Source organism: Pelobates fuscus, chromosome 6 (genome assembly GCF_036172605.1).
Source record: "Pelobates fuscus isolate aPelFus1 chromosome 6, aPelFus1.pri, whole genome shotgun sequence".
Lineage (NCBI taxonomy): Eukaryota > Metazoa > Chordata > Amphibia > Anura > Pelobatidae > Pelobates > Pelobates fuscus.
In genome coordinates this window covers 181309229-181323023 of record NC_086322.1, presented here as the reverse complement: position 1 = coordinate 181323023, position 13795 = coordinate 181309229, and the positions used below count along the sequence as shown (strand labels likewise).

The window sequence follows — 13795 nt, the reverse complement described above, 5'->3', positions numbered from 1 at the left end:
ATTTGTGAAATAATACAACTTGGAATGTTTAACCCCTTGAGGACACATGACATGTGTGACATGTCATGATTCCCTTTTATTCCAGAAGTTTGGTCCTTAAGGGGTTAAAGAAACACTTCAAGCCTACTGTTATGATGCCAATAATGTCCTGGTTCTGATTTTACAACTTATTTAGGGTTTGCCAGTCAACTCCTCCTGCAGGGACAACTCATTGGCTGAGAGTGTCAGACTAGTGCCTCTCTTTTCTTCAAATGGTTTGACTACTTACCCTGGAAATGCTTCAAGGGATTCCTGGCAGCATAACCACTATAGAAATACAGCCATTGAAGAAAACATACTCCTATTTGACATGCCTTTTTGCTTATTTCCAAAAGATATTTGATACAATTATAATGCTATTTTTTAGTCCTAGCTAGCTTGGTGAGACTGGCATCCTAACAGCACTTTTGATGGTCCTCCTAGAGTACAGTGGTCATTTCCAAGACCGTAAGTTGCTGTGTTGTTCCCTGTAGGGCTCCTGGGACAGAGGAGTTAAGCTATGACACCTGCTTGTGACAGGCAGTCTTGGCTTTCCCTAATTATAGGAAAAAAAGGAAACGGGTGTTAAGTCAGTGTGTAAATTACAAAGAGGAAAAAGGACATGCTCTAATGGCATGGCTGCTCGTCCATATATCTATTTTCCTTTATCTATGCCAAAAATGCATCATCACTGTCATAACAGGTGGGTAACTGAAAACCCTTTCACAGTCTTAGATGTTTGGTCAGGTCTCACATATGGCTATAGCCATGTTATTAAAATTAAGTCATGTGAGTTCCTTGCACCTATCTTGCTTAAACATCCCTTTTCCAGCATTCTGAGAGTGACATGTTAGAGGCCTCCTCTAATGGCTCTGCAGTAACCTGTTCCTCTGCACTTTCCAATGAAATTTTTCATCTGCAGTTGCTTTGTATCTTCTGGGGTCAAAGCTTTTGCAAGTTTATTTTTTTCTGAATTCCTAAACAAAGATGTTTGCTTTTTAGTACATATGTTATTGCTTATGTCAGGGCTGTCCAATCTTAGGTAATCCTAGGGTCTCATTAGCAAACCAGATTTATCTGCAGGTCGCATGCAAAGTTATAAATTCATTATATACCTTATTGTATTTGTTAATAAAAACATTAAATTTTTTATGAATATATACTTATTAATGCAATAGGAAAAAATAACTGTTAGCAAATTTAAGCCTGTGTTGTGTATTTGAATGTTTGTATGTATTTCTGTGTAGTGTTGGCATTTGAATGTAGTTGTATGTATGTATGTACTGTTGCTATTTGAAAGCAGTGATGTACTTGTATTTAGTGCTTTTGTTTGATTGTGTTTGTATGTAGTTAGCGTTTGCTTGGATGTATGCACGCACATACACACGGATACAGACACTCACACACAGATACTCTGCCTTCTACACATACAGATATACACACCCACACAGATCAAAATTTACATACTTTCAGCTGTCATCGGCTTCCATGCCTTTTTGGTGCAGTGGTTGGTGGCTTCCCTGAGGTCCAGTAGCATCTGGATGTGTCTGATAGGATTTTGTTCAAGACTCCAGGCTCTCCCTTCTCTCTGGTACTCCCCTCACTGTCCTGTGTGACTCATTAGTAAGCTGGGAGGAAATTACTTATACTCACTATCTCCCAGCACCATGACTTCTCACCGTCCTGAGGGGCCCGGTAGCGCTGTTAGGGGCACAGCGCCTGACTGGGCCACTTATCAAATATGGCCGTCGCATGGCCCTATGTACATGGGCCACTCAGTCGTTCCGTGCGGTGTCCCCAACCAGATTTTTGTGCCCAGTGAAAAAATCAAAACCAACAGGCTGGCTGCATAAAATCCGACTGCGCCCCATGTTTTGGACAGCCCTGTATTATATAATTGCATGGTCTCCCCAAAATATTGCTATTTTGCACACATATATATATATATATATATATATATATATATATTTCCTTTTCTTTAAAAGCACAGCACCATTTATCTTATGTAACTCTGTGTATATGTAACAAGTGCTGCTTTTAAAAGAAATCTGTCTGACATTTCTGATTCTACTGCAGGTTATCTAAATCTTATAAGCCACTCACTGACACGGATCAGGTACAACATGAAAACCACCGGCCTAATATTGTTTAGGTCAAATACCAATACTAGGTCCCCATCATGCTGCCAAAACAACTCTGATGTGTTGAGGCATGGACTCCTCAAGACCTCTGAACATATCCTGTGGTATTTGGCACCCATTAGCAGCAGATCCTTTAATTCCTGCAAGTTGTGTGGTGCAGCCTCCATTGATCAGATTAGTTGCTCCAGCACATTCCACAGATGCATAAAGGAACACTCTAGGGTCAGAAACACAAACACGTATTCCTGACTCTATAGTGTAAAACCACCATGTAGCCCCCGTGGCCCTTATCAAAGTCCCTCAGATCTTTTCGCTTGCCCATTTTGCTTTCTTCCAGTATGTGAAATTCAAGAACAGACTGTTTACTTGCTGTCTAATATATGCCACCCCTTGACAGGTACTATTGTAACAATATAATACATTTTCACTTCACCTGTCAGTGGTTTTAATGTAGCTGATCAGTTTATATATATTTTTATGTTTAAATCTTTAACTATTAGGAATTCAACTAAAATAGTTTTCATATACCCAAAGTAATATGTCTCTAAACTTTATGAAAAGGCAAAAGTATTTGCTTTTTGTTTATGGGCAGGAAACTCCGTCAAATAGTTGCAGAATAATGAAATTGCTTTTAAAGGTTTAAAAAACAAAAAAAATGATCCCCCGATATATACTGCAGTCCTCACAATGTAGCATGTTCTCCCCGATATGTGCTATATTTCCCCAAACAATTATTTACTCTCTCATTGCAGCATTGTATTGCAGCATTTCTTGTATTTGTCATATTACCCCTTTATTTATCATCTCCAGAATGATGATTTCTCCCAGCATCACTAAACTATTAGTGTTAAGAAGTATTACTTGTTGTGCATACAGTGTGCACTATTTGGCACTAAAGTAAAGTGCAGCTAGTTAACACTATGAAATAAACTGCGATAATTTCACCCTTATAATGTAATCAACAATAGATGGTGAACAGCGCAAACCAAAAGTACATTAAAATGTGTATACGCTTTTAACAAACTGTGTCACACTATTTAGTCATATGCACCACTTTTGTGTCCATCAAGTGATGAGAAGTATAAAAAAACTGTACCAATAATAAACTTTGAATAAATAAGAGAGACAGAGGATTCTTATAGGACAACACAATAGTATACAATTATGATAGGAATATACAATATTTAGTAGGTACCACACTCGCATTTCCTTGAGCCTGTTAGCAATAACTGGCTCATGTAGTATAGGTAGATAGCCTTGGTGTGATGAGACCTCCACTGGATTCGGAGAGTATCTTGATCCACGGTGGCTTCATGAAACAAGAAAAAGGCTTACCCAGTTAAAATAGTACAAATATTATTTATTAAAATGGTAATAAAAGCCTTGCATTGAAGTTACTGGAATGCCACAGTCCAAAAGCATAAGCACAATGCGTTTCAATGCTATGCTGCGTCTTCCTCAGGTGCATGGACTGACCAGTGTTAAACCCCATAAGCCCGCCAAAATCTGTGCTTTTTGGTCCGCCTCTTTTTAATAGTCTTTTTATGTCCTCGGAAGCACCAAGATGGAGGCACGAGGATGCAATACATCACTTCCCTTTCCGCTGGATGCGTTCCAGTGACCATGTTGGAATCGCATATGAAAATATGGCCGTCGGACTTTTTAAACTGGCAAATAAACTTTGGGCAATATAACCTTGACTAATATGGCACTTGAGACATAAAATATGGAGAGGAGGAAGGCAAAATGGATTATGGGAGCTCAGAGAAGGCTGCAGACTTAGTGGAACGCATACTCTATTCCTATATGGCCACTAGAACGCATCCAGCAGAGCAAAAAATAATGTATCGCGTCCTGCTACTGTTCTAATAAGTATTATTTGTATTATTTTAACTGGGTAAGCCTTTTTCCTGTTTCATGAAACCACTGTCGATCAAGGTCTCGTATCACACCAAAGCCAGTTATTGCTAACAGGCTCAAGGAAATTTGTAGTGTGGTACCTATATATTATATATTCCTATCTCTACCGAATTTTTTGCCATCATGTTACCCTATAAGAGTCTTCTGTCTCTTTTATTTGCAGTGGTACTCGTTTTATTATTGGTACAGGTTTTTTTTTATACTTCTCATCACTTGGTGTACACATAAAAGTGGTGTATATATCACTTTAATATTGTAAGAAAGTCTTACTGTGACTGTAAATTAACGCTTTCTTGAAGTTTAAATGGATAACCTGTCCTTTCTGGACTCTTGTGTGGATCACCTGAGTGGTGTTTGTTGGTCCTGTATAGATTGAGAGCAGTGTATTTTCATATCCCATCTATTTTATTTTCATAGTTTTAAATCAGGGCTGTCCAACCTTAGGTAATCCGTATGCAAAACTATAGGTTCATTACATACTGTCTTATGTCATACCCTAGTAGTTAAGTTTGCTTATATAGGTGTAGCAGCAATACAAGATAAAATCTGTTTAGTAAAGAGGAATTGTAACTTTGGAGATGATGGCCCAAGGCTGTGCTGGGATCCCATGTAAAAACTGAGATGTAGTGTCTAAAGGGGATGCAATGTGTGTGAGAGGTGCATGGTGTGTCTGTATTGGATAGTCTATGTATTGGGGAGGTTGGGAGCCAGGATGCATATTTTTTTATTTTATTTAAAAATAAAAATAAAGCAGCAAACTTTGTGTCCCTCTCTTCTTACCTTTTTCTCAGGGAGATGGGACACTGCATGCCCTAGTACTCCTTTAATTTAACACCCTTTTAAGGTATAGATGGCAAGTTTATTTTGTACCCAACAAAGTCATTTGTTACATCTTCCTTCCCATCTACTCCGTTTATCCAGTTCCTCCATAAAGATGCAACATCTAATTCTGAATTGTATTACCTTGCCCAGTTTTCTCATATATATATATATATATTTTTTTTAATGATCCATGAAAGATAATGTGGACCCTGCTTAAACACATAGTATATATAACTATTCCTCAAAGCTGAAAAATAATAGTATGCTCACCTGTCTGAGGATTTGTCTACTTTCACTTTCTTTAATAGTGTTAGCACGTTTTCTTGTATGATCCAATCACATGTTAGCTTAAAGGTTTAATCACTTGCAAACCTGCCAAACATCGTTTTGTCCTTGGTAAATGTAAAAAAGAAATTACAACTTTTTCACTCAACCTCATAAACCTATGAACATATTTTGTATTTCAGTTGGCAATCATTTTCCTTCAATTTTCTGTTAGTAATGTTTTTATAAGGAGCAAGTTCAGCTATATTATACTGTACGTTTAATTTTCTGAAATTAGTCAACAGGTCGCGGTTTGTGGTGTTTAGCCTGCTCATGTAAACGTGGCCAAATAGTTAAGGGTACTGGTTATTTGTTTGGAAAAAAAAAAAACCTTCTTCTATTTCTATTGAAGTCTGAACTTTTTGTAAAATGGGGAGGAAAGGCACACTCTTCACACATAATCAGCACTTCAACAAGCTGAATTTCTTTAGGTTTCTGGGGTGTTACTTTAATATTAACATCCAGATGAAAAAATATATTTAAAATGACTTTTTGGATTATTTTAATAGTTGTAATGTAATTTATTTTGTTATATATCATTAGGAATACATAGATAAGCATGCAAATATTGCAAGGTGAACCATCTCCATTTTAATAGATTTGGAGAACAACTTACGTGTTCATTGTGTGTTCATCGATTTTCTGGACTTTATTATATAGTTTTGCTGTGCAAAAATGCATGTTCTCTCTGCAGGCAGAATCCAATTAATTTGCATTAATGGAACTCATTTACCAAAATTTTTTATATTGCATGAATATACAGCCTCATGCTACATAAGTAATCCATATTTCATGCTGAATAACCTTTGGACTAGAACGTATCGTAAATAGAAAGTTTTTAAAATAAATTCTATCTTTAGATAGAATTTTCCTCCAAAAGCATTTTATTTAAAAAAAAAAAAAATGAAATCTGATATAAATCAAACAATCAGATTAATTTTTTAATTGTCTATTTTTTTTATCTATCTCGGTTTTCTATATAGCTTGAAATATTTGTTATAAAATACTATAGAAATCAGAACTTTGGCCATCTCATTGTAACTTAGTCTTATTTTAAATAATAATTTTCTTGGAGCTAGTTCATTATATTTTAAGATTTGTCATTTAACATCTAGAGTATTTTCCATTTTAATTGTATTCTCTTCTACACGGCCAAATTCAAAAATCTAAAGAACACCATCATGACTTTGTCCATTCACAATGTCGCACAAGTCGGTTACCATTCTTTCACTGCAAGATTAGCTGTCAGTAACACCACACTGCTTTGGATGACCTTGTAATCCTCCTCATTGTGATGGTTGTGAGAAAGATGGGTCAGACTACGAGGAGAACAAGAACACATTACCTTTATGAAAAATATCTTTCAGCACAGCAGCTAATCTTTAGAGATGCCCAAAATAGCATGCAGTACCCATCTGATGCTCTGTTGGCATAAATGCCACTGCTGCAGCTCTTTGCTTTATTTGTAACTTTGGCACTAGTTGTCCTTTTCTTTATTTCGTAAAACATTATGAATTTCAGCTATGTATAATGTGCATTTGTTTCTTTTTCTCCCCACAAGGTATACATTTGCATCTGGATCACCTGATAATATTAAGCAGTGGAAATTCCCAGATGGAAATTTCATTCAAAACCTTTCTGGCCACAATGCTATAATTAACACTTTGGCTGTGAACTCGGATGGCGTGCTGGTATCTGGAGGTAGGAGCAGATTTTTTTATTTTATTTCTCAGAAATAATGTTACATTTTCATGTCTCATCTTGTGCTGTGAATACTTGAAAATGTAATTTTGTCTTGCAGCTGATAACGGCACAATGCACCTGTGGGACTGGCGGACAGGTTACAATTTCCAGAGAATTCACGCTGCTGTCCAGCCTGGTTCTCTAGACAGTGAGTCAGGCATATTTGCATGTACATTTGACCAGTCCGAAAGCAGATTAATCACTGCAGAAGCTGATAAAACAATCAAAGTCTACAGAGAGGATGAAACTGCGGTATGTATTGCCTTATGTAATGTTTAAAATGCCAGACCCCAGAGTTGTTGGGTGGGGAATAGCATTGAAAGTTCACCTAATGCCAGCAGGACATTGTGTGCAAAGCTCACATATTCACATTTATAGGGTGAGAAAATGCTGTAAACATAAATAATGAAGGGTCTCCCTCCCCACCCCCCAAACTTGTTGTGTGAATAACTGTAATTCAGTCTCTCTGCATTTTGTGATTAAAAGGTTTTGACCTTGGAGTGAATGCAAATTTTGGTGAAATACTTGTTGTAGTTCTAATTGGACTGATGCACTTGTGATTATTAGTCTTGCAAAGGAACTTACAAATAACATGGGGTGGGGGGAGCCTGGCAGCCAAATTGCCTGGTCACACATTGCCAGAGTTCCGAGTGAGATTCCACAAATATAGCTGAAAATGCAAAGAAATTCAAGTTTTATCGGCACTAACTGCTGCAGATACCTACCTGTGGATATGGGGCGCCAAAGCAAGAAGTATAAGCCAGATCGCCCACAGATGCCAGCCGACATACGATTTGCGACATCGGCAGCCACTGGCCAGTTCTGCAAGGAACTCAATGGAGTCTTGCCCAGACTCCACAAAATGGGGCTGAACACAGCCGCACATGAGACTCGCAATTGCCACTCTGGAGCAGCAATTATCTACTATACAGTGGTCGCTTCCAACTGGGCACAGACTGAACGGCCTTTATGGCAACTGTCTGCACTAAGTCACCCTTCCGGTTCGAGGAACACACTTTTACCTTTTTCCCGGACTTATCCAAGGCCACGCTCGACTGGAGGCAGTCCTTGATGCATGCTAGCCAGTTTACTGGTATAATTTACTTTCAATACCTCAAAAACGTCAGTCTAATATAGTACCTATCATCACTACACCTGCATTATTGCAGCTGGCTGCGCAAGCTATCTATTGCTTCAACTGTTGTGTATAGCACTACTGGCTGTGAATAAAGAAAGAATAAAAAATAAAAACCTGGGAAAATAGTCATAGGTCATCAGAAGATGGGGCGGAAAGCCTAAGGTTCTAAAAAAAAAAAAACATGGTCCATCTGATGTCTTGCCTAACCATAAATATCAATACATTGCAACCAGTGAGCCTCAATCTCAGCAAGGCCATGTCTGGCCATTTGGCAAATTTAAGGATGCTTAAAGGAACACTATAGTCACCTAAATTACTTTAGCTAAATAAAGCAGTTTTAGTGTATAGATCATTCCCCTGCAATTTCACTGCTCAATTCACTGTCATTTAGGAGTTAAATCACTTTGTTTCTGTTTATGCAGCCCTAGCCACACCTCCCCTGGCTATGATTGACAGAGCCTGCATGAAAAAAAACTGGTTTCACTTTCAAACAGATGTAATTTACCTTAAATAATTGTATCTCCCTCTCTAAATTGAACTTTAATCACATACAGGAGCCTCTTGCAGGTTCTACCAAACTATTAACCTAGCAGGGGATAAGAAAATCTTAATTAAACAGAACTTGCAATTAAAGCCTAAATAGGGCTCTCTTTACAGGAAGTGTTTATGTAAGGCTGTGCAAGTCACATGCAGGGAGGTGTGACTAGGGTTCATAAACAAAGGGATTTAACTCCTAAATGGCAGAGGATTGAGCAGTGAGGCTGCAGGGGCATGATCTATACACCAAAACTGCTTCATTAAGCAAAAGTTGTTCAGGTGACTATAGTGTCCCTTTAAGCAAATTTTTATGGATGCTTCCCTTTAGGCTGCTGTTTTTATAACCTGTATTAGAAATTTTAAAGTACCAAATGTTATCAGCTGGAAATTCAGTCCACCTTGTTTTACTCCAAACCCACCAAAGGGCAGAGGGTTATGCACATTACATTTGTGATTGTCAAAGGTCTACTGTGCATTAAACATATGATGTATTGAGCTGTTGAACTATTGGTATGGTAATGTATAAATAATATATTTGAGTCCTTTGCCTAATGTGAATTTGTTCCCCCCCCCCCAAAAAAACTTTTTTTTAATACCTTTTGAAACCTGATGTGATTAACTAAAGTGAAGAAAACTTCTCATAACTTTTGGCTTGCGCACTTCTAGACAACTGTTAACATTGTAAGGCTTCTGGATAAATTTCCTAGAAAGCATGATTTCCACTAGACCTGTTGTTCCCAACCCAGCACTCAAGACAGTCCAGGTTTTGTCAGAATTTAGAGATGATTAAATTGTTAATGTTCATTGAGGATTGTGTTCGAAACACTGTTCTAGACTAGACATTTAGATATTAACTTGTAAATGTATAGATAAGATATAGTCACTTAAAAGTTGGCTTCCTCTGAACAGGGCACAACACTCTGAAGTGGACAGTGTGATTTGCTTATACAGCAGTCCCACCACCAAATTATGTGATCAGCATCCAGCAAGTTCTAGCATACATTCAATGACATATCCATAAAGCCCAAGAAGGTTACAGGAACATAGGGTCAGCTGTCCCTGCCAATGAGCTAAGCCTTCCACTTGGGGCTTGGTGCAGGAGAGCTGATGTAAGTTCTTGCTTAGGAGCCTCTGACATTCGTATTGGTGATGGGGAGCAGTGCCGAGCAGATCCCAAGTAAGAAATCGGACCATTCAAAAATGGTTTGACAACTAACAATGTTGGTGACATTCCTGGCACCATAACCACTACAATAAGCTTTAGTGATAATGGTGCTTGGAGTGTTTCTTTAACCCCTTAAGGACACATGACATGTGTGACATGTCATGATTCCCTTTTATTCCAGAAGTTTGGTCCTTTTAAAGGGATTCTCTAGTGCCAGGAAAACCCATCATCTTGGAGTGCCTCCCTCCCGCCCCCCCATCCCTCATCGCTGAAGGGGTTAGAACCCCTTCAGACAATAACCTGAATCCAGCCCCAATGTCCCTTGGCGCTGGGTCAGGCGCTGCCCAGGCTCCTCCCCCGCCAGGTTAAGGGTGATGGGAGTTGGCAACCAGACCACTTCAATGGGCTGAAGTGGTCTGGGTGCCTACAGTGTCCCTTTAACATATTCAAATATTACTCTTTTCATCTATACATTTGCAAGCATTTTGCTATAATGTGGCCCTTATGTTAGGCACGATGTGCAACTAAAGGTTAGTCAATCAGGATGTCATTTTTGTACCTGACTGTGTTGAATTTGTGTTTTTTTTTACCCCTTTGTCTAATGGATTGACACTGATTCTGTGTATGTTTTAACATGTTCTTTTTGCATATATAAGTATTATATTTCCTTCTTCAATCTGCGTGATATCTTTGTTTTAACTTGTTTTATAGATCAGACGATAGTCTGACATAAATAGTGCTTTGTACAAACATAGTTACCTTAATTTTTTGACAGGGTTTTTAACGACACTGCTTAGCAGTGCTTCTTTTAATTAACCATGATGAACCATGATATATTGGTAAAAAGTTCACACTGAGAACTTTTTTTTTTCTTCTCAAGATGCATTTTATGAGCTACTAAATTAAAATGTCTCATTTTACATTTTTGACCTTTCTTTCAATGCTATTGTAAATGACTGCTAGGTAAGATAGGATCCTGAGACAGTCCGCTTGAACTGTTTTATAGATCAGGGTTAGTGTATTTTGAATGTTGTGACAGGTAGATTTTTAAACATGTTTGAAACGTTCAAGGACATAATGAGTCATTGCTTGTGGTGAGTCTCCTTATGTAAAAGCCATATTTTTTTTCTGTTCTTTGTTTGTGACTTATCTGATCTGTTTTAGACATGATCATTACGTTGTGTGCTGTATAATTCTGTTTGTTTTTTTTAAGTCACAAGTATAATAATCTTGTTACTGTGCACAGAATATGTAGTGTTTTTCAACTACACTTTATTTTTTTTTATTTTATATATGCATGAAATCCTTTATGGTTAATGGTTTGCATGGCGTTTTAAAAGATTTATTATGTTGAGTGTTAATCTTTATTTCTTTTTTTTCTAGACTGAAGAATCACATCCTATCAGCTGGAAACCGGAAATTATCAAGAGGAAAAGATTTTAATAAACTACAGCTGTATATATATTTTTTTCATTTTTAGTTTTACTTTTTTAGTTTTTTTTTTTTTTTGTGTGTGTTTGCCGTCTGACACGAAATTGATTCTATTCCAGATGTTAAGCATAACTTTGGCTAAAATCTTTGTCTTTCATCATTGTTCTAAAATGCATCCTGTTATGGTTGTTGGCTTTGCCATCTCTGGAAGCTTTGATTTTTATTTTATATATATATATTTTTTTTGTGTAGAAAAGATATTAAATGAGATGCTTCACAGTCTTTAAAACAAACATTGTGGTGAAGTATTTCCTTCTCCTAGAGGAAGTTCAAAGAAATCTTGCAGGAGCAAGTGGTTGATTTTACCTGTGTACAGTCTCTGTCTTTGCCATTTCTTTAACTGATTATGGAAACATGGTGAAGAGTTGAATCAATGTAATATGGATTGGCTCGACAAATTCAGGAACAGTTGTTACAAATAAACCACATTTTGTATAATTTATTTGGAGTTTTTTCTTTTCCCCTGGAAATATAAAGAGGATAGCATTGGCCTACCCATGGGTTGGCAGCCTATGGCCTGAAGGCTGCCTTTGCATGTGGCACACAGAGCTGTGGCACTCCACATAGTGGAATACTTCATTTATCGTATCTTTGATAACAGGCTGCAAGACTTGGTGTGATTCAGTGATACAAGTGTGTGCCAGATGTTGATGTATATGTGTTATCCTGATACACTGAGGCTAAACTATGTGTTAGGCTTTGCCAAGGGGCAAAAGGGCTATTGCATTTAGGTGTTCTATAAAGGGGTAAGAATTGTGAAGTTCTTATTACATGTTTTTCTGTTTCCACCTTAACAGAAGCTTTTAAATACTGATACAAGTCTGTGATTAAGTTTGTATTGCTTGCATAAACATGCCATTCAGTATATTCAAACTTTCATCTCAAGTATCTTGGAGGTATTTTGTCTAGCTGAGTTTTGATTACCATGTAAGTTTGTCCTCCACCCCCAATAATTTTGTGTAATTCAGTTATCTGTTACACACTGCCTTATTACCACACAGTTGTGTGTGTGTGTGTGTGTGTGTGTGTGTTGGAGTACCCTTCACAAAGATACTAACATTTTGATCCTTAATCAAGTACCTATTTTTCTCCCATGTTATTTTACCACTTTAAGGCAAAATATGAGCTACTTTATTTGGGCCAATAAGCCTCCTAGGCTGAAGTACCAGATGCATACATTACAGAAATTTTAAGGTGGCATGAGGTTTCCTCACATAGAATATTATTAGATGGCCGCTCTTTTGGGTTAACTATTATTTCTAGATTTATTTCTAGTTTTAGAGATCAAATGCCAATCATACATGCTCGACCAAGCATATGATCGCTAAAGCTAGGAATAATAGTTTCGTACATTTTGAGAGTAAAAACATTTAGTTCTAACCATTAACATTTTGCTAAGATTAAACAATGTTTATAATATTTGAATTTTTTTTTTTAATTCTTTATTTTTAGTTTGTTTCCATGAGGTAAAATACATATGCGCTGGTAATGCCACGATAGCAGTGACCGGCTACTTGAAAACAACATAGATGTGGCACAGTATAAGATTGCTCTAAGATCTTGTCCATATATGTTCAACTGTAGGTAAAATATTGGCCTAAAGGGTATACGGCTAAATTTACATGTCGGCTTTTAAGGGGGGGTCCTCTCAGTCAGTTGTCCCTGTGTGTTAGGGCCTTGACCCGTCTGGGATGATATCCCCAGTGTGCGTCCTAGGTTTTGTCGGTGTTGTTTTGCTCTTGTTGGGTTTTGCTGTATGAAGGGTGCGTGGCTGTCTTTGACAGAGATATTTGGGCCCAATGATGTCGGGTATTTGTAGTTCGCTGTTGCAATTCGGTGTACATCCTCTAGATCAGTGCTCCCCAACCTTTTTATCGCCGCGGACCGGTAAACGTTTGATAATTTTTCCGTGGCCCGCTTGTTTTGATTTAATAAGACAAAAAAAAACAGTCACATATATTAAAAAAAACACGCAGACACATACATAGTCAGAAAATCACAAACACAGTCACATAAAGACAGACTCAAAATGGTGTGTATGTGTGTGTGAGCGGTGCAGTGTGTATGTGAGGGTGGCAGTGTGTGTGAGGGTGGCGGTGTGTGTATGGGGGGCAGTGTGTGTAGTGTGTGTATGGGGCAGTGTTTGTGAGGCAGTGTGTGCAGTGTGTCTATGGGGGCAGTGTTTGCGGGGCAGTGTGTGTAGTGTGTGTATGGGGGCAGTGTTTGTGTGGGCAGTGTGTGTAGTGTGTGTATGGGGGCAGTGTTTGTGGGGCAGTGTGTGTATGGGGCAATGTGTGTAGTGTTTGTGGGGCAGTGTGTGTATGGGGGCAGTGTTTGTGGGGCAGTGTGTGTAGTGTGTGCATGGGGGCAAGGAGGGTAGGGAGGCTTTTTTTTTATCTATTTAATTAAAATTAATATATTCATGTCCCCCCTCCCTTCTTACCTTTACTGGGAGGAGGGGGGACATTTCTTAGTCCCTGGTGGTCCGGTGGGGAG

At 38.1% G+C, this 13795-nt stretch overlaps 1 protein-coding gene across 1 annotated transcript in view; it reads left to right on the top strand.

The window, feature by feature from the left end:
- PLRG1 (pleiotropic regulator 1) overlaps positions 1-11740 on the top strand; it is a 43724-nt gene extending 31984 nt beyond the window's left edge. Inside the window, exons 13-15 of the mRNA XM_063458539.1 lie at positions 6787-6926; positions 7027-7220; positions 11192-11740. Of these exons, the coding sequence (XP_063314609.1) occupies positions 6787-6926; positions 7027-7220; positions 11192-11251 (394 nt within the window). The 3' untranslated portion in view covers positions 11252-11740. The remainder of the gene's footprint in view (positions 1-6786; positions 6927-7026; positions 7221-11191) is intronic.
- Positions 11741-13795: the final 2055 nt, after the last annotated feature.